The sequence below is a fragment of the Lathamus discolor genome, chromosome 5 (genome assembly GCF_037157495.1).
Source record: "Lathamus discolor isolate bLatDis1 chromosome 5, bLatDis1.hap1, whole genome shotgun sequence".
NCBI lineage: Eukaryota > Metazoa > Chordata > Aves > Psittaciformes > Psittacidae > Lathamus > Lathamus discolor.
The window spans coordinates 25,288,807-25,316,064 of NC_088888.1; the positions used below are offsets into that span (position 1 = coordinate 25,288,807).

At 42.6% G+C, this 27,258-nt stretch overlaps 1 protein-coding gene and 1 long non-coding RNA gene across 5 annotated transcripts in view; one reads left to right on the plus strand and one right to left on the minus strand.

Moving 5' to 3' along the window:
* The window catches only part of VIT (vitrin), a 35,088-nt gene extending 26,884 nt beyond the window's left edge, over nt 1–8,204 (minus strand). For 2 of the 3 annotated variants that reach the window (XM_065679058.1, XM_065679057.1), the window contains exons 1-4: nt 8,174–8,204; nt 6,250–6,315; nt 5,090–5,246; nt 3,006–3,139 (exon numbers count right to left, since the gene is read on the minus strand). In XM_065679058.1, the coding sequence (XP_065535130.1) occupies nt 3,006–3,139; nt 5,090–5,246; nt 6,250–6,315; nt 8,174–8,204 (388 nt within the window). Of the gene's footprint in view, nt 1–3,005; nt 3,140–5,089; nt 5,262–6,249; nt 6,316–8,173 lie in introns of all 3 variants that reach the window. The other variant, XM_065679056.1, reaches the window with a different exon arrangement.
* A 9,224-nt stretch (nt 8,205–17,428) lies between these two features.
* LOC136014263 (uncharacterized) lies at nt 17,429–23,093 on the plus strand. 2 transcript variants are annotated; one of them, XR_010612587.1, is made up of 3 exons: nt 17,429–17,516; nt 19,598–19,709; nt 22,764–23,093. It is a non-coding gene; the product is annotated as an uncharacterized LOC136014263 (long non-coding RNA). The 2 variants fall into 2 exon arrangements; XR_010612586.1 differs by lacking the exon at nt 17,429–17,516 and adding an exon at nt 18,642–18,771.
* The last annotated feature ends 4,165 nt before the right edge of the window (nt 23,094–27,258 follow it).

Below are 27,258 nucleotides of genomic sequence, written 5' to 3' on the forward strand. Positions count from 1 at the left end.
GACCTGCCTCCACCTCCTGCAAAACCTGAGTTGTGACAGTGATGCTAGGTTTGCTTTCCTTTATTCCCTCGGTTACATGGTGGATTCTTTGGGAAGATGTATATAGCGGAGGCAATGACGTAAACAGCTGTTCCATTTCTCATTTACAGTGGTATAAAATGAGAGCAGCTCCACTGAAGTCAACACGGTTACACCAGAGACCAGAGCAGGCCAGTTAGCATGGAAGGACAAGCTGGAAAGGGTTTCCTTCTTGCCGTTAGGCCTCTCTCAGAAGCTGGCTTAAGTGAAGGGCAGTAGGTTTTCACATCCACTTTTCCTGGCGCTAAAACTGGGATCAGGAGCCAAGTAGGACTAGGGAGCTCTTCTGCCAGTTTGATAGAAACATGGAAAAGCTATAGGATTGCGGATGATTTCTAAATGCATTTCTTTATCCCCAACAGAGGCAGAGTTGTCAGGTATGAGTGGTTGGTACCTGGATGCAGCACCAGAGTAATAATCTGATCTTTATTCAAAGTATTTCTGTGCTAATCTGATTCCTAATGCAAACCTGAAGCCCACTGCTGTGCAAATAAACTAGCTAGTGTGGGGAGGCTGGCTGCTCCTGGACGCTGCGGTTTTTGATCAACAGCGGCTTGCATTCCATCTGTGACCATGAGGTAGGTCTGAGGCTTGGCCTGAATGTGGCCCTGCCCTCTGGGGCAATGCTAATATGTCTTTTTCACTGTCTGGAAGAAGTTACATCTAGGTTGGAGTTTGCTTAATGTACTTAAAAATGGATTTACATGTGGGCTGCAAACCTCAGCTTCTGGCCATTGAAATACAAGTAATGGGGTGGTGGCTGCTCACTCTCTCAGGCTTATTTCTGACTAGCACACTCAGACTTCTAGGACTCTATTTCCTAAACCACTAGCTGCAAAACTCCCACTAAACTGAATGGAGTCATTCAACTGAGCACCAAAGCATTTTAGTGCTTGAAAGTGAATACCAGGGCATTTGCATACCTCCTGGTGTGCTGGCTGCTTTAATCCCACGGGACAGACCTCCTTCCCCACTGCCCCTAAATCACTTCACCCTATGATTCCTCTTCTGTGTTCTTTTGTATGGATGCTCATTCACAATTTAAACATCACAAACTCTTGGAGACAATATTCTAACTAGGAATAAACTCTTGGCACATTACCAAGGTGCAGTATCACACACAGGTTTGGCCTCTTAAAAAGGAATTTGGCTGGAGAATAGGGAACTCAGTTCAAGCTCTAAAGCTGTCCTGAAAATAATGCCTTAGGTGACTTTGTGTTTTTAGTGGGGAATGCTTTAAGCAACTCTGTCTTTTTATGACTAATAATTGTAAAACTGTTGAAAAACCACCAAACAACCCAAACCCCACTCATCTCTTTTTGTGAGTGAGATCTATCTGCATTCAGCCTCAGGCTGCTGAGCCTTCCTGCCATTGTAGTCCTTTAAATTTCCCACTAAAATTCTAGAATCCTTACATTTTCAGTAGGTATAGTGAGACTATTCTTCCTATTTATAGATGAAATATGTTATTATACATGTTATGTGATATGTTAGATTTCTGCTTGAGCTACTTTGTAAACCAGGTAGTTCCACTGACAACAGTGAGAGCACGCAGCATGCGTAAAATTAAACGCATGAGGGACAAACCCCATCATGCCTACACATACCCAGATTTCTTATCACCTCCTCTTACATGTGCTTCTAACTTTCTCTTGTATCTTCTTATACAGTGTCTCATTAATTAAGAATAAAGATTAATAAATTAATAAATTAATAAAATTCCTACAGTTTTATGGGATAACAACTGAGCAGCTGCTGAGGTAAAAAAGGCTCATTTCCAATTTATGTGCCAGAATTACAATGTGTTGTTTGTCAGGGAAAAACCAGAAACAACTACAAGTAGCAATTCAGCTATTCCAGGAAATTCCTACTTATCCAAAATAAATCCTCCTCATAATGTGGTATACTCATGGCAGAATGCTGTAAAAAATGCATCCAAATATATTAATGCAAACTCCAGATGACAGTCCGTTTTGATCAGTTTCTGAAGCCTCCTTTGCTGTCCACACATTTTCAGATGAAAAGAACATTTCTTTACTTTTAGTGCCTGCACAGTAGCTCGAGGTTTTGATTTTTCCAGGAATGATGTAGTTAACTAATATCAATTGGTCATACCTATCCTAAACCTAAGTGTAGACCAACAAGAACTGAGACCCTGCATGGATGCAGCAGGAAGTTGGATTTAGAAATTGTATGTAAAACAATGTAAATGAGACCCTCCTTTCACACAGGTAGAATGAGTGCAGGTAGGTTGAAGATAATATAAAGGTGGTGAAAAAAAATCCATGAATTTTGTCAGTGAATGCAAGTAAGCTGCTGTATATAATACAGGGGCAAGAAATTAATGAACATTAAATTAAGATGGATTTCTCTGCACTGATATCAAAACTGTTTAGCTAACAGAGATGGGGAGAATTCGCAACATACGTGGGATGCACCAATTGAATTAATTAATACAGGGTTTGCATGAACACAGTATGGCTATATGTGACTTGAGGTGGGTTGACAAAAGCCAAAAGTCACTTCAGAAGGTGGGAAATCAGGTGCAGGCAGAGGATGCTTCAAATGGCCAAAAGGCCCTTTAGTTCCCTTAGCAGCAGCACTTACCAGGGTGGAGAGCGAGTGCAAATAGGAAGATGCCTTCAGACTGCCTGTCACCCTTGCAGTAGGCTCAGACCTACACTGAGGCTGAACCAAGCACACTGCTGGCAAGGTATGTGTCTCTCTGCAGGCCATATAGGAAGCCCATAATAAAAACTGTCTCAAATGTGTTACTGATGCTAAAACTAGGTGGGGTGGGTGGGCCTGTGGTGACTAAACAGGTCTCTAAAGAAGGCTGCTAACCCCTCTGCCCGCTGTTGCCTGGCTGGTTGGGCAGTGGGGAGCAGCTGGGGAGGGCAGGCAGCTCTGGTGCTCCACCATGGTACCTGACACGAGGAAGGACTCCCTCCAGCGCGGCAAGGACAGGGACCGGACCCCGTTGGAGAAGCTCCCTCGGTAACCAGAGTGGCCAGCGACTTTCTGGACAAGGATCTTCCCGCCTGCGTTGTCAATTATACCACTGCAATGGGAAAGCATAGTGTCTGAAGGCAGAAATTCCCCCCAGAAAACACAGACACTGTTCAGCAAAGCAAGAGGTATGAAGCATTCACTTTTACTTTTAAACCAGGGGCTGTAGTGGAGCTGTGACACTACTACTAAGTCTGCTGCTAAGGAATATCTGTGCTTCTGTGCTCTGTGCTTCTTCCAGTCAGAGAAGAGCAGTTTGTTACAAAGTGCTGTCAGGATGTGTTTGCTATTCTCACTGATCTACTGGTCCTATGTTTAAGGTTGACTTAGTTGCACACAAGAGCAAACTACTGCCTTTGTTAAAATTCCTGCAAGCTTGATTGAATGACTGAAGATACAAGGAGAGGTACTCAGAGGAATTTTGGGGCCAACCGCGTGATGACAGAAATACAAATCTGAGGCAAAACTCCCACTTGCTTGACTTTATCTTTTGTAAAAAAAAAAAATTAGCATTTTCTTTGAGTTCCTCTATGTATTACCTGCAGTAAACGCAGCCTGGTTCTGACCTCAGCCTGGGGTCAACTGAACACAATATTCCTGGAAGCTATAGAAAACCTGGCAGGATCCATGTGTGAGGCACATTAAATGGGGTTTGACATATGACATAAAATGCATTTCATACAGTAAACTTTTGGTGCATACAACCTGCCGCAGCATCATTAGTAGAGCAGGCAAACCAGGAAGTGACTGTGGCACGAAAGGGGCAGTAGGACTGGAAGGAAAATAAATAATGGGCAGCAAACAATGGTGAAGAATATGTCAGAGCTGTAGCTTTCTCTGATGATTACAAGAAGCTGCTGGTAATATAACTGTATGGAAAGGAAATTTACTGTCTGCAGAAATGCAGCATATAAATTATACCCACCCAAACCCAGCTGGCAAACAAGGAAACTGGAAACCCTTACTGCGACAATACAGCCAGCCAGCATTTGAGCTACAGGGGAAATTGCAATCTCTATCAGTTATCTTGGAGTTCCCCTCTGGGACAAGCTCTGCTTGCAGAGAAACAATTTCCATTGTACACTAGTATCTGAAGGAAGAATCTGGTTTGAAAGTCAGTCACCCAGCAGTCACCCCCTAGCAGGGGGCTGAGCAGGCAGAGCTGACATCAGGAGGTGGCAGCCCTATGCGCACAGGCACACCAGCCTGCGCACTGCACAGTGCAGAGGTAAGGTACAAACTCCCAAAGTATTCAGCTGTGAGCACAGCTATTTCACAGAACTGGAAGCACTGCAGCAGCTCAAATAACTCCATATAAAGTCACGTTGTCAATCTGCTTTATAAATTCTTACTGCATTTTCAGCTGAATGCATCCTGTCCCTGAATCCTGCCTACAGTTACAGTGTGTTTTGGTGGTGAAGTTATTCTCCATTAAAATTTTATGCACATTTTTGCATGGATAATCAAACTCAGCAAAATTTGCTCCATAAAATTCATGTTATAAATTTGCCCCAGTGACTTTTCTGTAGCAGGACAGCTCTTGATGTCAAAGACAGTTAAATTCAAATCTGGAGAATCAAAACCAATTCCAGAAGTTTGAGAGTTGTATGTATTCATCCCTTGTGATATGCCTATTTTTTCTGAAGCTTTATTAGTAGCAGCAGCTCTATCCTATCTTCTGCTTGGATAATAACAGTAGAATAGCAATTTGCTATGCATGAATTAGAGATCTGCAGCTCTCAAGACAATTTTCCAAAGACTGAGAAGTGTGTTCAAACATGACGGTTTTGAACAGGGGTACAGGATTGTACAGGATTGACAGCACTTTTAAAATTGGATCCCTTGCATCACACATAGTCTTTCTTGCAGGTTTTCTACTAGAAGAGCAGTCTGCAATCAAACCTACAAGGCAATAGGAACTTTAAAGGGTTTGAAAAGCTGAGAACTCCTTACACCAAAATGACAGTTCTTCTGAGCCCCTTGCTCATTTATATGCACTCACCTGTGAATTGCAGCACTGCACACGCTGGAAAAGGAAGCATAAATGTCTGTGCCATAAACACGGTATTTTACATCTTGACACCCAGGAGGGCATTTTGCAATGAATTCTGGATTGATTATCTTCCCCGCCTTGACTTCACAATCAATCTGGGGCACATCTGTGAGTACAAAATCTTCGTAAAGTCAGAGTGATTGTTTTCATAGCTGAGTGATGTTGTCATGAAACAATGAGTGTCAGGGATGCCCTGTTCTTGTACCTTTGTATCAGGGGTTTTGGGTTACAAGACATGTCTATGTGTTCTGCATCTCTAAAATAACACATAATGCCCCCTATACCGAGGGATGTGGCTGTAACTAAGGATGGAATAAAGCAGCCTCAGGGTATTTCTTACCTTCAGTGTTTGCTTCTTTGAAGGAAATATCATTTATGACACTTTGTTGGAAAGAGAAAGAAATGTAGTCACCCAGGCCATGGTTCACATGTGGGAAGGAGGGTTTCAGGAAAGCGGTGGCTGTGAGTCAGGATAGGGAAGGACCGAGCACACATGAGACAGGATGCTTTCCAAACCTCTCGCTGTGCTCGTGTAGCTCTGTTCCGTCCTTAAAGCCAGGCTACAACCACAGCCCATTATCTTGTCTTGATTTTTAAAAACATTTGCTGGGTACAATTTACTTTGAACAAGGGGTTAAAGCATGATTTCACAACCTCACAGCAGGCTGGTTTGTCAACTAGATGAGTAAAATAATCTGTGGACAGCGATGCTTTTACAGCATCAGAGCTGAAAGTTATACACCCTAGTGGACAGGACACTCACCACTTGCCTCATGCTAACCGGCTACATATGCTTTGTGTTACAGCAGATCCATTTCACATATTTATGTCTCTCTGTGCTTGCTTAGATCTTTGAGTGGTCCCTAATGACATGTGAAGACACATTTTAGTAGTGAAGTACACAATTTTCCCTTTGCGCACATTCAACAGCACACACCTTACTAAGTGATTTGATTTCAGTAAAAGAACCTGTTGGGTAACATATGCTTCCACTGGCTCTGCAGACAATTGTGAACAGTTACCCCAATATAACCTCACTTTGCACTTTTTTGTTATGCGTCAGCCATGCCCCCTGCAAAGCAGTCAAGAATTCTACTGGGACCACTTACATAGCTTAGCCTTTTTCATCTTCCTTGTGGCTTCCTTAGCCGCATATGTACAGGTGAGAAACACACCTAAAACAAAGAAAACATAGTATCAGGAAGAAGGGGGACTATCAACATCAATCACTACAAACTCCTGTGCATGAGATTTCCCAAATTAGAATCAAGGGGCTGAAAAAATTAAATGGGAATATTCTCAGGCGCAGCTAGGTTTCTGCCTGTTGGTTAGCTTCGCAGTCAAGATGACATCTACTTTGCGGCAGTTTTATAAAGGGGATTAGAGATCAGTTCACACATTCATCTGTGAAACTCACTACCAAAAGATACCATTGAGTTAATGTGGTCCAGAAAACCATGAAAGGCCCCAGTATTTCTACAAGTGATGGAAACTCCTTGTAATCGGTGTGATAAAGATAACAGTGAAACAATATGCTCTGGGCATAAAGCAACTGGGAAGCTACAGAGAGAAAGGTCCTTCCTAGCAGCCTGGTAGGGAGGTTAACTTGTAATCATGGGTTGCGGTGTCCCATTCACGGGTGGTAGCAGGTATAGACAGCATTACAGACTGTATGAGGGTCTAGTGTGGCGTGTCCAAGTATCCTGTCTCAGCAAGGGCGTTGATTTTCTTTGGTAAGCAGAATTATGATTTTAAAAGTGAAAGAGACGTAAACTGTTATGTTAAAACATGCAACACAATATATGGATGCATCTTACATTGTTAGGTTTACTTGCTAAGTGCACAACATAGGAAAACTCTTCACTTTGCACTCTCTGTACTAATTTTGCACTATAATATGGGTAATTAATACGTTATTACAAATATCCTGACTTCCCTATTCACCTTTCCCTTCTCTGAGCTTTCAAAAGGGAAATGAAACTCTCTATGATGTGTTGGCTGATCCTCTCATCGTTTAATCTTACTAGAATAAGCAACAAGAGTCTTCTTTCTTTGTTTTATGTTCTTCTCCCTCTAGACTTCCTGCAGAGAATCTGCAGACTTAATCATTCCCAGAACCTGCTCAAAAGGAAAAATCAGTCTCATAGTGTCTGAAGTGACAGTGTAGAGATGCAGTATTAGGACCTTTTGTCACCGGTGCAAAACTGTAGTTAGGAAAAAAGGAACAAATCAGTGCAAAATAAAGTGCAAAGTCCTAGCTGCATGCAGTGTTAAGGCATAATTTAATGTGGAGGACATAATTTGATCTCTTAGTAAGGACAGAAAAACTACACAGGTAGCTAAGAATTTAAACTAAGAATAGCTATCCTGTCAGACTTGAGGATCCAAGCTAGAGGGAATATTGCCTGGGAATATCACAATTAAAGTCATACAGCAGTGTTAGTCTGTGTGGTGGCTGGATCTCCATCAAAGGGAGACATGTGAGTAAAGTACACTAAGAAATCACGCTTGATCAACCACAGTGTTCATGTAAGACAAATTGCAAATTCTGGAGTCTCTACATGTTCCCAAAAAGCAAGATCCTGTCTGACTGCCAAGGTAAAGAAGATAGGAGACATTTATAGCCTTTTTCCTTTGGCATCTTCTTGTTCAGGCAAAGAGTAAGAACACATTAAAAGTGGAAAAGGATTCTCCCATGTAAAAAAAATCAAAACCAGATGATTTTTATTTGGAGGGAATCTTTACATCACAGACTTTTTTCAGGGCCCATTGTGCAATCTGATATGGACTGCATATAGGTGGTCATGTACTCAGAAATCTTTGCAAGTAATTAATATTGTTTCTATGCCAAAGTCAAGAAATTTGGGTAACCTGTTTCTGAGAAGCTGCGCCAAGGCTTACTCCACCTGCCTTTGAGAGAGAGCTTTGTTAGCCATGGAGTCCGAAGGGAAGAGAAGAAGCCAGCAGACGCTGGTCAGCCAGGGCAGGAACACACAAACCCATGAACTACTGCAGCACATCAACTGTACTTACCAAAGAAGATTGCAATGATTGTGGTCTTCATGGTGAGTAAAACAAAATCTGGATGTGTCACTAAGGAGCTCTGAAAAGGAAAAGAATACATCAGGCTGCATTTAGAGGTATTGGAGATGATACTGGAATGGTAGGTGAAGAGGAACTGTGCATTCTTTTTCAACCTTTCACAGTCCTCACATGCTGCATCCTCTTCTCAAGCTTTGTAGAGCAGCTGATGTCCCCAGAGGAGATGGTGTTTGGGCTGTGGCCAAAAAGGAGTCCATCCCGTGGACTGATTTTTTACTTCTGCCCAAGATTTGCCTTTTGCCTCAGGATACCAAGATTTCATTCCACATGCTACTGTATGGCTATATGTGACTTGAGATGGGTTGACAAGTTCATTTGCTACTCTTCTAAGGCATAATCACAGAACTGTATTGTCTGTACATCAAACTGCGCCATGTAATCTCATAAAGATACGGGGAACATATGTCCATTAATTCCTGAAGGACGTTGCATGAAGTAATAGTGCCATAGTTTGTGAGCCAAATTACTGGTTTCTTTGCTGAGGATGTGTGCGCATGCACACATGGGCACCTGAGATTAAGAGGACACTGTCATAATATCCGGACAATGTTCTAGCTCAGATGCTTTTCTCCTCACTCATATGTCTCAACCTATCACCACATCAGCGGTATCAAAAAGTTGTCCACCTGCAATGAGTTCTCACTACAGGTCAACCCCAGAAAAAGAAGAAGCAAAATAAGGGTAGCAAGTAATTTGCAGAAACACCATACACCGTTAAAAAAATATACTCACACTGACTTAGGCTTTGGAAAAGCATCTTAATATGAGCATGGGTGAATAAATTGATCATCAGTATCTTTATTTAAAGCCAAAGAGAGCTGCGAGAGCTTGTCCTGACAGCGTTTGGCTCGATGCTGAGGTATTTTCACTTCCAGTTTCTTTAGTGTAGAAAAGGTCTGAGACAGTAAAGGGCCAGTGGGTGCTTTGTGCAGAAAGTCCAGTACTACTTAACTTCTCATGTCTCATGAAATGTAAACCTACCTGTACCATCAGTGCTGCACAAGACTTTTCATGGATTTCTGAAGGCTCTGCACCCTAAGCCATGCTGTCCGCAGGCCAAGGCCAGCCGCCCCAGGATCCCAGTCCTCCTGGGTGGCAGTGCCCCAGTCATGACTGCTATTGCAATCTCTACCTAGTCTGCTGTTAGCACTGCTTTTCAAGGCCATAGAATGTGGGTTTGTTTTTTGTTTGTTTTGGGTTTTTTTTCCTAAGATATTATGAATTTTCTGCAGAAAGAGGCCAAGAAACCTAAAAGGAGTTCATATGTAAAGCCTGCTGGGGGCAAATAACTTCAGCAGACCCCTTAGCTTGCAGTGACAGATATTTTGTCAATAAGAGAATCAACACAAGCATTTGGACCAGGCTGTTACATTTACTTAACAAATTTGTTGTCATAGCTACAGAAAAAAGTATCTTATCATGGACTCTGTACTTTTGCTGGTGCAGTTTATAATAGTATCCTGATAGCAGTAAATTATAATAGCAAAGAAACTTATTTTTGCCACTTTATGAATTGCTGCATTAGGCACTGTCGTGCCAGGGGAAATGCACAGACATCGTGTGACACTGCTCTGGTGACAACACTCTCCAGGGGGGTCCTGGCCTTCAGACCTTGGGCTGTCAGAAGGGGGAAGCGCAGGAGGATTTGCACTGCTGACCATAGAGTGTCCAGCTTAGAGGCTCCAGGATTTCTGCTGTAGGAAGTCTGTGAGCATTCATTGTATCCGGGGCTTAGGGAGTCACCTGCTAGAAGCCATATGAGATCTCCTATACTGTGCACTAGCACAGCACCTGCTAGTTCAAACTGGTGAAGGGAGTAACAGCCTGGAATAAAACAGTGATGTTTTTTTGTTTCTCTGGGAAGGAAAGGGAAAGCAGACCTCCAATCCATGCATATGACAGGCTTTCTAGTCTGTGTAGATCTGCTGGGATTCTTGGGAGTGTTTCATCTGTAGATCAAGAGTGATACTTTGATTAATTAAACACAAAGCAGACTCTTGGTTGATATTCAAGGATCACCTGCTACAAGCTCAGGAGTGCTGCATCCCAACTAGAAGGAAGTGCGGCAGGAGGGACAGGAGACCTCCTTGGATGGATAAGGAGCTGCTGAGGAAAATTCAAAGGAAAAAAGAGGCTTATAAAATGTGAAAGCAAGGACAGGCGGCCTCGGTAGAGTACAAGGATGTTGTCCGGGAAGCTAGGGATCAGGTAATAAGGCTAAGGCCCAGTTAGAATTAAACTTGGCCAGGGATGTTAAGGATAACAGAAAGGGATTCTACAGGTACATAGCAAACAAAAAACAGACTAGGGACAACATAGGCCCCCTGAGGAAGCTTTCGGGAGAACTGGCTACACAGGATTTGGAGAAGGCTGAGGTTCTGAATGACTTCTTTGCCTCGGTCTTCACTGGCAAAGACTCTGACTGCACCACCCAGGTCTTAGAAGGTAGACGCAGGGACTGTGAGAATGAAGACATTGGGCCCACTGTAGGAGAGGATCTGGTTCGAGACCATCTCAAAAATCTGAATGTGCACAAGTCCGTGGGACCTGATGAAATCCATCTGCGGATCCTGAAGGAGCTGGCAAATGAAGTTGCTAAGCCACTGGCCATCCTATTTGAAAAATCATGGCAGTCAGGTGAAGTTCCCAATGGCTGGAAAAAGGGAAATATAACCCCCATTTTCAAGAAGGGGAAAATGGAAGACCCGGGGGATTACAGACCAGTCAGTCTTACCTCTGTGCCTGGCAAAATCTTGGAGCACATTCTCCTGGAAGGCATGCTAAGGCACATGAAAAACAACAAGGTGCTTGGTGACAGCCAGCATGGCTTCACTAAGGGGAAATCCTGCCTGACCAATTTGGTGGCCTTCTATGATGGGGCTACAGAACTGATGGACAGGGGTAGAGCAGTTGATGTCATCTACCTGGACTTGTGCAAAGCATTTGACACTGTCCCACACCACATCCTTCTCTCTAAATTGGAGAGATATCAATTTGATGGATGAACCACTCGGTGGATAAAGAACTGGCTGGATGGCTGCACACAAAGAGTTGTGGTCAATGGCTCAATGTCAGGCTGGAGACGAGTAAAGAGTGGTGTCCCTCAGGGATTGGTGTTGGGACCGGTCTTGTTTAACATCTTCATTGCTGACATGGACAGTGGGATTGAGTGCGCCCTCAGCAAGTTTGCCAATGACACCAAGCTGTGTGGTCCGGTTTATATGCTGGAGGGAAGGGATGCCATCCAGAGGGACCTTGACACGCTTGTGAGGTGGGCTGATGCCAACTTTATGAAGTTCAACCAAGACAAGTGCAAGGTCCTGCACCTTGGTCAGAGCAATCCCAGGCACAGCTGCGGATTGGGGAAAGAAGAGATTCAGAGCGGCCCTGCGGAGAAGGACTTGGGGGTGCTGGTCGATGAGAAAATGAACATGAGCCGGCACTGTGCGCTCGCAGCAGGTCGAAAGATGCAGTCCTGCCCCTCTATTCTGCTCTTGTGAGATCTCACCTGGAGTACTGTGTGCAGTTCTGGTGTCCTCAACATAAAAAGGACATGAAACTATTGGAACAAGTCCAGAGGTGGGCCACGAGGATGATCAGGGGACTGGAGCACCTCCCGTATGAAGATAGGCTGAGAAAGTTGGGGCTGTTCAGCCTGGAGAAGAGAAGGCTGCCTGGAGACCTCATAGCAGCCTTCCAGTACCTGAAGGGGGCCTATAGGGATGCTGGGGAGGGACTCTTCTTCAGGGACTATAGTGACAGGACAAGGGGTAATGGGTTAAAACTTAAACAGGGGAAATTTAGATTGGCTATAAGGAGGACATTCTTTCCTGTTAGGGTGGAGAGGCACTGGAATGGGTTGCCCAGGGAGGTTGTGAGTGCTCCATCCCTGGCAGTGTTCAAGGCCAGGTTGGATGAAGCCTTGTGTGGGATGGTTTAGTGTGAGGTGTCCCTGCCCATGGCAGGGGGGTTGGAACTAGATGATCTTGAGGTCCTTTCCAACCCTAACTATTCTATGATTCTATGATTCTATTGTTCCTTTGCTCTTTTACCAAATGAATGGATCTCATTAAAATAAACCCAAATGTTTCTACTTTGGGTTAGTCTGGAGTATGAGTTTTGCTGAGATTTCTCATCAATTTTCTATTAATGCAGTATTTGCAGTCCCAGTCTGCACTGGTAACTAATGACCATCCAGTATTAAATCTCCTGAACTGTGTGTTGTATCTTTGTTTATCAGAGTACATTTTCCCATCTGTATCCTTCAGGCTGTCATAACAGAAATTACCCTTATGCCAGGAAAGTAGCTAAGTATATGCATTATATTAACATGTGCTTAAATCCCAGTGAAGTCAAGTCCAAACATAGTAAGCACCTCCTTCAGAGTTTCCTAGAGCAGATCCTTTTTTACCTTTTAAATCAAATTTCCAAATGATTACTTTTTCCCTACCACAAATACTTGAAAAAGCTTGAATGTTAGGTAAGAGACAGAACTAGCAATCTTTTCTTTCTGCATATAAATTAAGATTTTTCACTGACCTTTTGTTATCAGCTTCACATTTATAAAGATCTGAGGGAGATCTCCTACATGCTACAAACAAACAGATAGTTTAAATCTGCATAAGTTGTCACTGTATGGCGAACTATAACCTTTTCTGATGGAAGTGTAGGTTGTAAGTCCTTGATTTGTGGTGTCAGGCACTGTTGTCTGTTCCATGTGGAAACCAAAATTCTTTGCTGGTGCCTCATACTTTGCATCTGCAGGAGTAAGCAGTTTATCTCCTGTCATCTCCTGTGCTGCAGAAATTGATTTGTGTACTCTCTTTGTACCACAATAGTGTGTGCTATTGTTCCCCTTCCCAAGGGGTTGTAATATCGCAGCAGCACTGGCACCATAAAAGAACAGAAGTGGACTTTGTTTAAAAGCTATCTGAGCAAGTAGTGTGGAGTTAACAACATGATCTATAAGCACTGTGGGTTGAGTTAAGTATGTGCCCTTTATGGGAAAATCAAGTGGGCTTGGTGTAGGTGTGAGTAAACTGGTTTGGGTAAACAAGAGCTGATCATGATCTTATAGAATAAAACTTTTTATATTTCTTGTTTTGTTTTCTTTTGTCTCTTTGATTTGTGCTCATACACTGTCCCCATGGTATATATGAAGGAAATTGGAAAGGGCTTGCTGTAACTGAAGCAAGAGAAAGCTACTATCTGTACTAGCACCACCTGCAAAGGTAGGATGTGATATACTTTATCATATGAAAGAGGAGAAAAGAAATTAATTGCCCACCCTGTTTGTGAGAAGCGTCAATAAGAAACTGAAGGTTTCTTGTACCATGTGCATTCTTCAACCTTCTTCAGCTTTCAGAGCAACCTGTGCTGTGGTTGCAAACCCCACATCTTGGCCAGACAGCCAGAGGTATGTGGAACTAGGACTGAGAACCCCAAATTCTTCCTGGAGGCAGTGCTGAGCTTCAGAGCACCATGGTGCACTCTGATTAATTATCCAGTGCCTCAGAAAAAGCCAGCAAGGAAGCTCAGGATATTATGGCTGCAGGTCTTGTGGTGAAGGAGCTGTAAGAAGCATTGGACGTCACACATTAGGCAATTGTGTGTTTAATAAAATGAGCAACCAAACCACTGCTAAATGAGTTTCTGAGCCTCAGGACAGCTTGTGTTTTTGCCTTAAAGAGTCTTTGCTCATTAAGCTAGTATTAAGATTACAGTCAGGGCTATTCATTTTGAATAACTTCCTTCACCACACAGGCAGAAGCTACAGGCTCTTTGCCAGCTGTGTTCTGTGGCCCCATGAATCCCACACCTGGTCAACACTGGTCCTCCACCCAATAGCAGTGACCCCTTCAAAAGCAGGAGGATGGCTGCTATAGTTTTTTCTTGCCTTTTGCTTCAGAGATGGGTGCTGCTGAGGTCTTGGACATTGCTCCATTTCCTGAACATGCTCTGGTTTACACCATACTGCTATATAGAGGTAGCGGCCAGCCCTGTTTCTCAAAGAAGTTCAGCTGTCTCAGTTTAATGGTGTCAGCATGTGGTAACTACAGGCAGGTTGGGCTGTTCAGCCTACTGAGTGGTCTGTGATCTGCCAAAAATGAGTGTAGTCATATTGCCCCTCACAAACAAGACATGGAAACTTCTCCTGTGTGGACTCTGGCTACCCGTGCATAACAGTGTTAGCTCAGAGCGGTCAGAGAGCCTAGCCTCTGCTTGGAAAAGTCACAAGAGTTCAAAATGACCCTGGAGAGGGCAGAGGTCTCTTCCCTTGCAAGCCCTCTATGAAGTGATTGAAGAGATTTTTTGAGACATTGTGCCATCCCCAAAGGTGCACTCCCTAAGTGTTCTGAGGATACCTGGACACACTCTTCCTTCTCTACTGAAACAAAAGATGCCCACAAAGCCTTGCTGCAGCCCTGTGGTTTGAAGATTCAGATGGGGAAGAGGACATAGGGACCTTCCCCCTCCCTGAACTCACTATTTTTTATGTAGTAGTGAGGTACTGTGAAACACATGTGAACACATGCTCCTTCCAGGAGCAAAGAGAGATTCTGGCTTTGTTTTGCTCCGAGGCAAGCAGCAAGTCAGGAACAGGAATAATTTTTTTCAGAGCTACTTTAACAAACGTTTATATGCAGATTTGCAAAAAGAATTTAGTCCAGAATAGCTTGACTCAGGTAGGTATAATGAAGAGATGCTATACCTAACAATTTAGAGCCAAATAAAAACACCCAACTCATTTTGAGTTCATGCAATGCCCTGAAATCAGACAAAAGTAAGGTTGAAGTAGCAGTGAAGAATGATTTCTCTACTCTCTACAGACCTCTTTTGGAAGAAGGTAATTTATTTAAAGCTACAGTGTGATTTAACTTGCCAGACCTTTCTCAGAGCCTAAATAAATCTGCAATGATTATATTTTTTCATCTGTCTCAGCAAGATAACCCTCAATTATGCTGGTCTGACATTCCCCTTTCCAGCAAAGGAAGAGATAAATTTAGAATATGTCATCCACCCACAGAATAAATATAATCTGGACTATCCAGATGAGGGTCATTACACTGTACTTTCCTAGTTTCTGTTCATGTATTAGACAGTAATTATTTTCATTTTTATGTCCAGCTTTTATGGCTCATTGGGAATCACTGTTAGCTCAAATCTGCGAATCCCTATCTTGACAATTCCCTCCCTCTGTCTTACTTCCCACCACAGCTCTTGTCTGCTCCTATATCTGTTCCCATTCCTCCCAGGCTCAAGCCCATGCTCAAGCCCATGCTCCCTCTGTACACTGTTGCAGGGAACTTCCTTCACTTTTGTAATTTAACTACTTCTGCTATATCAGTCAGACCCCAGCCAGGTACCTTCAATCCCTAACACTGCTATTCCCCAAGAAACTGAGGGCAAAGGAAAGTACCAGCACTCCAGCAGTGCCCAAGGGCTGCGCTAGCTTTGTGAAATACGGCTGTATTTCTTTCACTTTTTAGAAAAAATGCACCATGTCCTATTTCCAACAAATGGTTTTAAAGCAGCTTTTTAAAGTGTGGTATGTTTCTCAGAGTGGATGCACAATGAAAAGAGCCTGACTAATCTTACAATTGAGCTGCCTGCAAACTAAGAATGATTGTAGTGTGTCAGAATTCCCCCAAAGGTACATATTTAGTCTAAAAGTGAAGAATTTGTGTTAAAGGCACTGAAGAAACTGCACATCACCCTGGGGATGGTTTTTGGAATTTCTGTGCATGTTCAAACAAAACTTGACACCTTTTTTTGGTAGAAACTTAGAAATTTAGAGAAACTTAAGAATGTCTACACTCTGCTTATTAAAGCTACATGTATCCCTTTAGTACAAAAGAGAGTTATATGTCTAGGTCAAAAGCAAAACTGATCCTTAAGCATGCTACTAAATGTATGCAACATCTCACAAAAAACCTTTATCAGTTCAGTGTCTCCTGCAGTCAGTATGACTGCTGGTGCCTTGTGCCAAAGCCATGGACTGCTTGGAGAAGGATTCAGAAAATATGTGAATATATATATATATATATATATATATATAAAGAAATAACTGGAACCACCCTGACTTGTAGCACTGCTTTGAAACAAGGCTGTAAGTGGTGAAACTCATCGATGTCTAGTGATGACAACTTGGTCAAGGAAACATCTTAAACAAAATATCTTCAGTAAATCAGGAAGCCGCAAAAAACATTGTGAAAAGCTAAGCTTAAATATCCTTCTGTGGTGGAAATCATTGAAATGAAGTTAAGAAAGTGATTTAAATTTTGCATTGTAGTTCTCTGAAAGAATGATAGACTCATGCTCGTTGCACTATTTAACATTTTCCCCATATATATTTGTACTTAAAAAAAAATACTGTTTCTTCTTGAGTAATTGCATTACTCCTCCCTGGGAACCTTTCCTTCCAGCTCTCTTAGATCTCTCTCTGATACCTATAGTTTAGGGAAGACCAACCTGTGCCTCAAGAGAGTTTGCTACAAAAGGCATATTGGAAAACAACCCCGAAACACTTTATGGTCCTCAGTCATCTTCAAGTGCTACTTTTCTGAGACCTCCAAATTCTTTGTCTTCTTGCAGGGTCAGCTGTAGAGCGGCAGGATGCCTGACCCCACATCCCAGAACATTGTAGTTGGCCACTCTACATGCCACCTGGATGCTTAGAGGATGTGCATGAGCTGTTGTGGGAGCCAGGTGCAAAAAGCATGTCTGGATCTCTTACTGGAGGTGGCATTCATGTCCTGCAGTTCTGAGCCATGAGGGGCTCCTAAGGCCACTTACTAGATCTGTGTTTTTTCATACTCCTAACAGAGAACATCAAAGAATAGTCTTCAGTCTAGTCTAATCTTTGGGCAGAATCTACTGTGTATAAGTGGGATGCTTCTTTTGTTATCTCCAGAGAGACAATTGGATTTGGAAGTCTGTCCTGTCTCCTCCTCCTGGGTTGGAGGTGAGTCCTGCTCCTCAAGGTCTCATAGTGAAAGGCTGCAGCAAGCCTTGCCTCTGCATCAGGCTGACCTCTCCAGCTGGTGGTCATTGCTGCTTTGGCTTTGCTGCAGGCTTCATCAGTGGTATCCTTCCCACCTGATGCTGGTCTGTATACCGCCTATAACTCAATAGGCACATTAAAGCTGAAGTCTCTCACCAGGTGTGGCTGCTGTGGAGAGCCATTTGAAAAATGAGGACCTGTGACTACTGTTTCCTTTCTTTAATGACTACAGAAGACATCTTGGGGCTCCATGCTGCTTTTGGGACGAAAGTGAGTTATGGGTTTGCACAGGTGCCAGCGTTATAAATGAGGCTGTTATAGGTAGTACTTGGTTTCTGAAGACATGCTGTTGGTGGAGGTGCTGGTGAGAGACCTGACATAATGTGGGCCATGCTGTGCAGCCTTATGGCATGTGTGTTGGCAGCCATTTGCAACTGGCAGGAGTGGGCTTTCTAGCATATGGATCTTGCAGAAAACATGAGGGATAGCTATGCTTCCAAAACTAAATCCTTCAATATCTGAGTGCCCTAGAGGGGACTTGAAGAGCTAGAAAATATAGTGGCAGAGAAAGTGGTCTCCAGAGCCAGGTCCTGGATATTGTGACAGTGTAGGTACAGCCAGAAACATTGAGAAATGCGTCTCAGGACCAGACTGGCACTGATGTATTAATTTTGCATATTAGAAGATTTTAAAACCTGCTGTTTTGCCATAAAGATGAATCATAGGATTCTGTTTCAGAGAGCCCAAGATCAAAAAGGAAAACTGTGCATAGCACATGGACTGGAACAGGAACTTGAAATTTGTGGTCTTTTGTTTTTAAAACAAAACTACTCCTGCAGACCTTGATATTGCACTTCCATGCTCAGGAATTCTGTTATGAACTTTGTATTTAGAAGATAACCACATGAACTTCCACTTCAAATCTAGTTATTGCTCAACTTATGTATTTCTTTTCTACACCATTGAGAATAGAAGATATAGACCATGCAAGCCTGAGACTTCACATCCCAAATTAACACGTATTTTGAGATGTAGTTTGGTAGAAAGACTGTCCCCAAAGCAGGGGAGACACTCCTTCCCATTTAGCCTCATTTCCAAAGAACCTCTCTTTCTTCATATGCTTTATGTCCAAAAACCTTCTTCCACAAAACCCTAGAGAACAAAATGCTGGAGTGCTGCTGATGGCTTACGAGAGAGTTGAGAAAGATGGGTCCCCAACAAGGAAAGCAGGATGGGCTCCCATTGTCCACAGCTGACTGACAGCTGTGAAAATAGCCCCCGGACTCATGGAGCCCTTACCCTTTCATAACTGACTCACTGAAGGTGACCAAGGCCAGCATACACAGTGCTGCTGCCAGCTTTCCTCTATGTCTCACCCTTCTTCTGCAGACTAGAGAGTAAACTACATATTTGGTGAAAATAAAGAATGGAGCCTTCTGAGTCGCTAAAGGAACCTGGCAGGGGGATTGAGAGGCACAGAAGTGGCCGTGTCCAAACTTCCCTGTAAACAAGTGATTTTGGAGAGGTAAAAATGTCTGCATTTTTATGTACAAGCAGGAGGTGCTGGAAATCCCCGGCTCATCCAGGAGGGGACATTAAGGGACTGCTTGAAGCTACATGGAATCATTCAGAATTTTCCCTCAAATTCTGGTGTGTGCTAAACTGTCACTTGGCAGTTGTGAACCCTTTTTTCATATGACACCAGCCGCCAGCTGAAAGACTGTTGGCTGCTGTGTTACATGTGTTACATTTACGAAGCTGTTTTATAAGGTGACAGGCTGAAAAACAGTTTGCAAATGCAAGTTAATCTTGAAAGTATTTTTTATATCTGTGTCTATGGGTTGTCCTGTAGAATGGGACACATTAAGGATAACTGACATGAATCGTGGTGTTAGTGTGCCATGGACCTCTTAACGCACTCTGAAGCTCTGGAGATAGAGCAAAGGTAGAATGGGCTCAATGGGTGCTAGAAAACCAGTCATGAGTAGGACTTGTCGGGTTAAGAACTGCTTAAAACTAGATGATCTGAATGAAATAGAGGTGGTTATAAATACCCTTACGAATACAAATGTGTTTCCAGCTTGGAATATGAGCTGTAGATCTGGGTGCTCTGCTTCAAAAGGGAAAGCAAAAGCTGCAGATGGTGGTTTGGTTGGGTTTTTTTTTGTTGGTGTGTTATTGTGGTTTTTTTTGTTTTGTTTGTTAGGTTTTTGTTTTTGTTTTTTTTTTTTTTTAATTAAAGTATTTTTTCATGAGAAATGTTTCTGGTTCCAAGTCACTGGGAAATTTTGTTTCTGATCAATGTTTTCTGGTTGGTTTTTTTTTTTTTGTGGGTTTTTGTTTTTCCCCAGGGTTTAATTGCTGAAAACCGGGCTTGAATAGGAGAGGCAGCCCAGGGTGACCCAGTCACATCCTGCTGTGGAGGAGAACAGAGATGCCAGCTCTGAGAAGGTGGCAAGAGAGGTGAGGGTGAGCCAGCTGCGGAAAGAGGGAGGGGGTTCTGCTCTTTGCTGGCAGGGCACTGGCAGAGGATGTGGGAGCAGCTTTCAGACAACACTAAATATGCAGCCGCCTCAGTGCAGAGTAGGATGCAAAACGTTTGCAGAGCCCAGAGCAAATAGTTGGGCAGCTAACCCATGAGTGCCATGCTGTCAGGACTGCCCGTTTTGGTACCTCCCAGTGTTTGCAAGGGTCAGACACATCCGCACAGACTGCAATTTCCGCTGGCCAGTATAACTACCCATATATGCCTTAGGAGCCTACATAATTTTAGTAGATCCCCGACTTGTTTATGGGCCATAGCCCTGGAAGAAAAGCTCATCAGCAATACATGTTGCCGTTTTATCTGTAGCAAGTCTCTTCACATCCCTCTTTTTGCTGAAGCTTGCTTCCGCAGGGCATTATCACGAGTCAGTAAAAGGCAGACTTACTTCATGCCTCCACAGCGCTCACAGCACTGCCTGCAGCTTCTTTGCTTCTAAAGTAAACGGAGTTTAATTAAACAGAGTTTAATTTCGTAATAGAGATGCAATCTAGAGGGTTTCTGGTCACGTCTGCACCTCCCCGAACCTCTTCTATAGCACAGCGAGGCTGCGCCGCCTGCTCAGCGTTCACCGAAGTTTTCCAAGTGGGAAATGTGCAGCAAGTACAGGAACCGGTATGCAAAAGAATGGCAGCTGCTCTGGGACTGTTAGAGAGCTCTTTTACAGGCGAATGAACAGTCGATTTGTAGTAAGACATTGTTTTCTAAACATAGCATAAAAACTCTTATCTTGCTTGGCTGGTCATTAGAAGAGAGATAATTATAGTCTCAGTGTGAAAGCCGGGCCTGGAACAGGGGCCGCATTGTCCCAGGTCCCAGCTGAGCTCTAGCACGGGCACCCGAGGCCAGCCCTGCGACAAGGGGCATCCTTGTGCCCCGCCAAGTTCAAAAGAGGAATTGAAGTGCTCTAAGTAGGTGTTAATCACCTATTTCTCTCTCTGCCTCTGGCCTCAAAAGCTGCTCCACAGGAGAAAGGTGAGGAAGGCAGACCTGTGATTGCTGTAGCTGCACCCTCCCTGGCTTTATGCATACAACGCATACTAGAACTGTTGTTTTTCTCTTCTTTAAAACAAACAAAACCAAAACAAAACCAACCCCAAACTTCAGTTTTGATTTTTTTTTCTTTGCTTTGTTCTGTTTTTCTGTTTCTGTTTTTGAACACAGACCAATGAGACCTATGTGATGGCTTTCAGAAGGAAGAACGAGTTTTCTGTTCAGTATCTACTTTCTGAGCCCTGAACAGGTTAGGTCTAAACGTCAGCTGATGCTGCAGCATGCTGGAGGAGTCCTGGTGGACTCGGAGCTTCAGGTGGTCAGAACATCCCCCTAAGGGTTGTCAGGAAATCCTGGACTATTGCTTTTCACCACCCATCCAGAAAAGATGGTGCCTGCCCACCCCCTTGCAATGGGCCAACACAGACCTCACTGCCCCAGCACATGCCCATGCCAGTCCCCCTGTACCAGGAGCTCATGTCTATGAGCAAGCACCACAGCATTTTTTTTTTTCTATGTATTTAGCCTCAAGACATTGTAGGAGGAGTACAGCAATAGCTGCAAATAGTAAACTGAGCTATCCCTTCTATTGCTTGTTTCACCCAGGCACCCTGAATTGAATATTTAGGAGACTTCTTGTAAAATAGTGACTTGAAGATGCCTGTTCTGAGCATTGGGTTAGCATGTAAAGCTATGGGGAAGTATTTTCTGTCTAGACTCTTATTTCTGGCTTGGAGGTGAAAATAAAAAGTTAAAAATTGTCCAGGCAGACCAGACACAGTTGAGTCTTTGATGCCACTGTACTGTGATCTTCGGGTTTATTTTTAGCATTGTTTTCAATAAAGCAATGGCTAGAAATATTAAATAATTCTGTTGCTTCACATGAAGTATTTAGTCTGGTTTCCCAGCTTCAATGTTCACATGGTGCCTCAGAAAGTCCCCTTTTAGAAATACTCCAGTTAATCAAGTTGACAAAAGCGAGTGTAAAAATTAGTTTCTTCTGGGAAAGTAGCAAGGAGCTGGGTGAAGAAGGAGCACTTTGTTAATGTCTCCACTAAACGAAAGACTTCAGCAAGATCTCATCTCATTAGACACAAGAGAATCCATGTGGGATATCTTTTTTGCACCCCAAATGTAAGGAAACCTGGTTTAGCTAGTGAAACTGTTTGGTTCAACCATCCAGGGGCAAGTTGTGTAATAATATTTCTATGGAAAGAAATGTCTTGCATAATGTAGTGAACAGCTTAAGAATGTAACATTCTCACTGCAGGTGAAAACACAAAGCAATATTAAATTATAGTGGCAGGACAGTCAAGGCTTGAGATAAGACAAAAGACACAAGTCTTTCCTGTCATCCCAGTGAGAACAACCATAGCAACTCAAAGGATTAGGTAAAATATGCAAGCAAAAGTCTCTTTAAAATAAAATACTAATTTAATATTCAAAAAGAAGCATGCATGTGTAATACGGTTATTTTTGCTTTAGCTGTCTTTGCATCTCTTACAGCCGTGACTGTCGTTCAAGTAATGAACTGAATAAAGTCTGAAGAATATCATACTAAAGATACAGAAAACACAGATATTCTTTGAGTGTAGTCAAATGCAAGGTGTTTTTAACTTTAGAATGTATATAGTAAAGTACAAGCTATAAACACGAGTCCATTGCTCTTCTCAATCAAATGTATTTTAGAAGCCATCTAAACTACTTTTTCCCTGTGTGTGCTTGCTTTTTTTGGGTGGTGTGGGTGGGTGTTTTTGTGTTAAATTTTGGAGAGGTTAGAGGAAAAAAAGTGTGCTCTAAGGTTGGTCTGCCTCTGTAATCTGTAGTTCTTTTTTTGCTCTGGATGTGGTGTAGTTCCCGTAATTCTAGAAACAAAATATTAACTAGGGTTGAAAGTTTGCTTGGGGCATTTAGTTCATGTTAGTACTAGTCTGAGAGAAACTGCATTTTGAAGAGACTTATAGACTCTAATCTCTCTGCAGAGAGCTGAACGGCTGTGTCAGGCTTGACAATGCTATTCATTTTTGGAGCCCCACCAGCAAAAGAAGGACTCAGCACACAAGATACGACAGATATACAGTGTCTAGGCTACTGTACTATTTATACATCTGTATCTATCTATCTAGCAAGGAAGTTTACACCATATAAATATAAATGTCACTGGAATAATACTATTTTCCATTCAGTATCTCGGAGAGTAGTGTTCCCCAGTGTCAGGTAATGCTAATTAATGATACAACACACACCTTCCTGTTGATCAAAGAGACAAAGTCTTCAAAGCAAAACCATTTTACACATAGCAACAAGTTGCATTGCCTATTACATACTGTTTGAACAGTAATCATATATATATCTACTGAGTTGTGATTAATATACACTGTTCTTCCTCAAATAATTCAGCCCTGTTCAAGGCAGTGAGTATATGTGTCCACTTCAACAGTAGGGGTTTAATGCTTTTACAAATACGTAATGAAGTATGTATAACTTAAAGTACAGTTTCATTCTACAGTTATGTCTTCATCTTCTTAGGTCTTTGATCCTATGCACACAGCTGGAATGCTAAAAAAATATTACATCCCTAAAGTTACTTCGCAGTGAAAATATCTGACTTATCAACAGGCAAAAAAGCAGCTCCCCCCTCTCCCTCATAAATAAATATAGCAGAGAAATGACATCAGAATTACCTTGCTTGAGGTGTGCAACTTTTTATTCCTTTTCTCCTCACAGTATGAAAGTGCTTTTTTTTCCAAGTTTCTCTGTACCCCAAACTCCAGCCAACATTATTCTACAGAAGGAGAGGCAGGCAGCGAATGGAGGCCTGGACACCTTTTCTCTTTCAGAGAGGAGCTAATCAAACATTCCCATCAAGCTCCCAGCTCTGTGAAAGGCATATTGCTTTCCCTCCCTCCCTCTGCTCCTCTCTCCCTCTGTCTCTCCCTCCCTCTGTGTCTCCCTCTCCCTCCCGTACACACAGGCGTACAGAGCTCCTTACACTGATTTAGCAGCCGAATTAGGCGGTCCTATTTTAAATATGTGTTCCCTCCCACATATTTTTGGTAGGGATTTCTATGTTCCTTTTGCACAAGCATGTCAGATTTGTCAAGTTTTTCTCATTTAGGAAGTGAAGCTTTACTCAGCTGATGTTTTGGCTGATATTTTTTGTCTCTCTGTGCAGTTCAGCATTGTAGTAAAAGGACTACAAGTAGTATCTAGAAGTAAAATACACTGTTCTAAGGATTACAAATACCAGATTAGTTAGGTGCAAGTCCAATTTTAAAGGAAAATTAGCTTTTGAAGAGGCAGGCTGTGATGCCTTTACTCACATGAATAGCATCGCATTCCCTCAGCAGCTTCCTTGAAGCTGGGGGATGAGTGACAACAAGTCTGTGAGTCTGAGCACAGAGAGGCAGAAGTATGACTTGAGGTTATCATGGACTTCTTCCTGATCAAATTGGGTGTGGGAATTTAATAAAATGCACTCAGAGACTGCTAAGGAGGCACTCGTTAAGATGAGATACACAAAAGGACTGATTTTCTTTTAAAGTATCTGTACACAGATCTCCTAATCTTACTGAGATAATCAGGATCACAGCATTTACAAGACTATAATGAGAAGGACTGGTATTATATTCCAGCATGCTGGAATGTAAATTATCATCCGCTATTCCACGTAGGTATTCAGAAGTGTACAGGTAACATATATGAGCGAACATACTCTGTTTTATTGAAGATTATTATTGGTGAAAAAAATTATCTAGTATTAAGATAAAAGATTGATTTCAAAAGACACATTAGAAAGACATGTAGCTCCTTGTTACTTCTGATCTAACAACCCTGTAAATGTCTTTGGTTTAAGGGAAAATGATTACCTGGGTTTAAGTGAAAGATAACCTGTTATTTGTGAATCTCTACTCCAGTACTTAGAGAAACTCAGCATATAAACAAACAATACTATATCAAATGTTTCTAAAAAACTGTCCACTCTTTTGTGTTACTATAACTTAGTGTTACTAAGATGTAATGATCCATAATTTGTAATTCTCTTAATACAGAAGTTCAGGTTTGTCATGGTAATCCCTCATGAGGCAGAATGCCTTGGGCTGGCAGAAAAGCTCTCCAGTTAACAAATTTGAATCATAGAATCATAGAATAGTTAGGGTTGGAAAGAACCTTAAGATCATCTAGTTCCAACCCTCCTGCCATGGGCAGGGACATTTGTTAGCATATTTACCTAGAAAATTTACTAAAAAAGAAAAAAAATATTTTATTAATGTCAATGGACACTTTCAGAATATCATCACTCTTTTCCTAAGGCTTTGTGAAGTTTTATTCAGGTAATCATGGGCAAAAGGCCTGACACTTTAGGACTGGACATCTAGAAATACATAGGTACATAGGTGCTTGGCGCCAAACATTGAAATGGCTATGTGTCATTTCCCAGTGCTAGTGGAAGGCTGAAGTCCCCCCAACAGCTCCTTCACTGCAGATGCTGACAGAAATCCTCTAAAACCTTTGGGTACCAACCTTCACTGGTATTCAGACACTTATTTTGCACTTGAGGAGATTACTTTCAGAAATCACAGGCATCTGTGTACATCTTGAGTTGCCTGTATACAGCTTTAAAGTCTCAGGTCAGCGGGTTATCCATGAAGCCTCTTAATCTCAAACCAGTGTGAGCATACTGAAGAGCCAGCTTCTGGCAAACCAAGACATGATCAGATGGCAAAAGTTCAGGCTGTGCCTGCAGAGCACACAATAGGATTGCATAGAAATAGTGCTGAGTGATGGAGCTGGGATGTCAGAAGCAGTGGATGATGGGGATAATTGGCACAGGCAAAAAGTCCTCCTAAGGTTCAGCTTCTGGTACCTGCATCAGCTCTTTGAGGGGTGTACGTGCTGGCATGTAGAATGTGGTCTGCAAGGTGTCAAAGCAGCAGTGACAACACCTGCACTGAGGTTATGCTTGACTGTTGCTCCTGCAGGGTGGTAGTTGTGCAAAAGAAACAGCTGATAGATCCATTTCTCATTTCCCATGGACCGATTATCCAGCTTGTGGGTAAATTGTATCAAGGGCAAAGAGTCAGCGTGGACCTGGCAGGACATAGCTCAAAGGCAGTGGTGTGTGAGCACAACTCACTTCTAGAAACCCATCAGCGGTGCAGCCTTGTCAATGCTACACCCACCTGAGCTCTCCCAGCCGGGCTGGCTCTGACTGGGGCATTGGGTCAAGGATGCTGCTAGTGGGTTGACACATATCTGCATTGCTGCCTGTGAGCATCCTGACTCCCTGGAAATGAGCACCCCGGGGACTGTGGAGCAGAATCACTGAGTGTGCAGAAAAAGAAAAGCTGTCTAGGTTTGCTGTTATCCAGGGTATTCAGCCTCTCTTTATGGTGTGTAATGGAGAGCTGAAGAGTATAAAAACAAAACACACAGGAAGGCACTGGCTTTCTCTTTCTATCACAACATTTCCAAGTGGTGCTGCTGTGCTCTTTCCTGACAGAAGCAATTTCCAGCCACCCAAGAGCTAGAAACACAAAGTGCAGGAGCAAGAGGTGAACCCTATTGTATGGCTTCACTTTGGTGCTGGGGTTTGCCACAGGGAAAGATCTGTTTGCAAAAGAGGTGACTTTGCAGTCAGGAAACCATTAGTTTGAAGACAATAGATATTGAACACTATTGTCTAGGGGGTGGACAAATGCTCTGTATCTGTGTGTGTTCGTCTTCCACCATTTCTGGTCAGGAGCCTCCACTTGAGTTTTACGTTAACTGGTAGTACTATTTGTGGTGGTAGATTTTAAGTTTTAGTGTATTGTATTTTCATTTGCTTGTTAGTTAAAGCAGGATTTAGCAGGATACGTTGATAATATTATTAAATAAATGAATGCACACTAAAGGACAGGTGACAAATTTCAGGGATACAGTCTTTACTAATGCATGGCGGATATATTCATATACATACATACCTACTAAGTAAGACTGATGCATTTTATAGCCTCTCTTTCCCATAGCTGCAGCAGCTCAGTAATTCCTATCAGTAAAATTTAGCAAAACCACTGTTCTATTAATTTCCAAGTGGTAACAATGACATGCAGAGTAGCTTTATTTCTACGGTACTATGAAGCCTGAAAGCAAAGGAACGCATAACACTAATCTGTCTCCTGGATGTCTTAACAAAGCAGCTAATGAACAAGACTAGAGAGTTGAAATACTTTCAAAGTAACTTTCAAAGAAAAGTTCCAAAGAGAGTTTGAGAAGATCCTTCATTTTTGAGGAAAATTTAGTGACTGCACTCAATTATGATCTACTCAGATATTACCTTCTCTCTGGAAGATGAAACAACAGAAAGAGAGAGATATGATATGTGTAAGCAATGTCAGTGCAGACAGAGGAGTTAATCTAGCCAAGGCTCAGAAAAGAGGTTTGGTGTTTTCACAGTTAGCAGCAGACCTGGAAGATCAGACACATGGCGGTGGA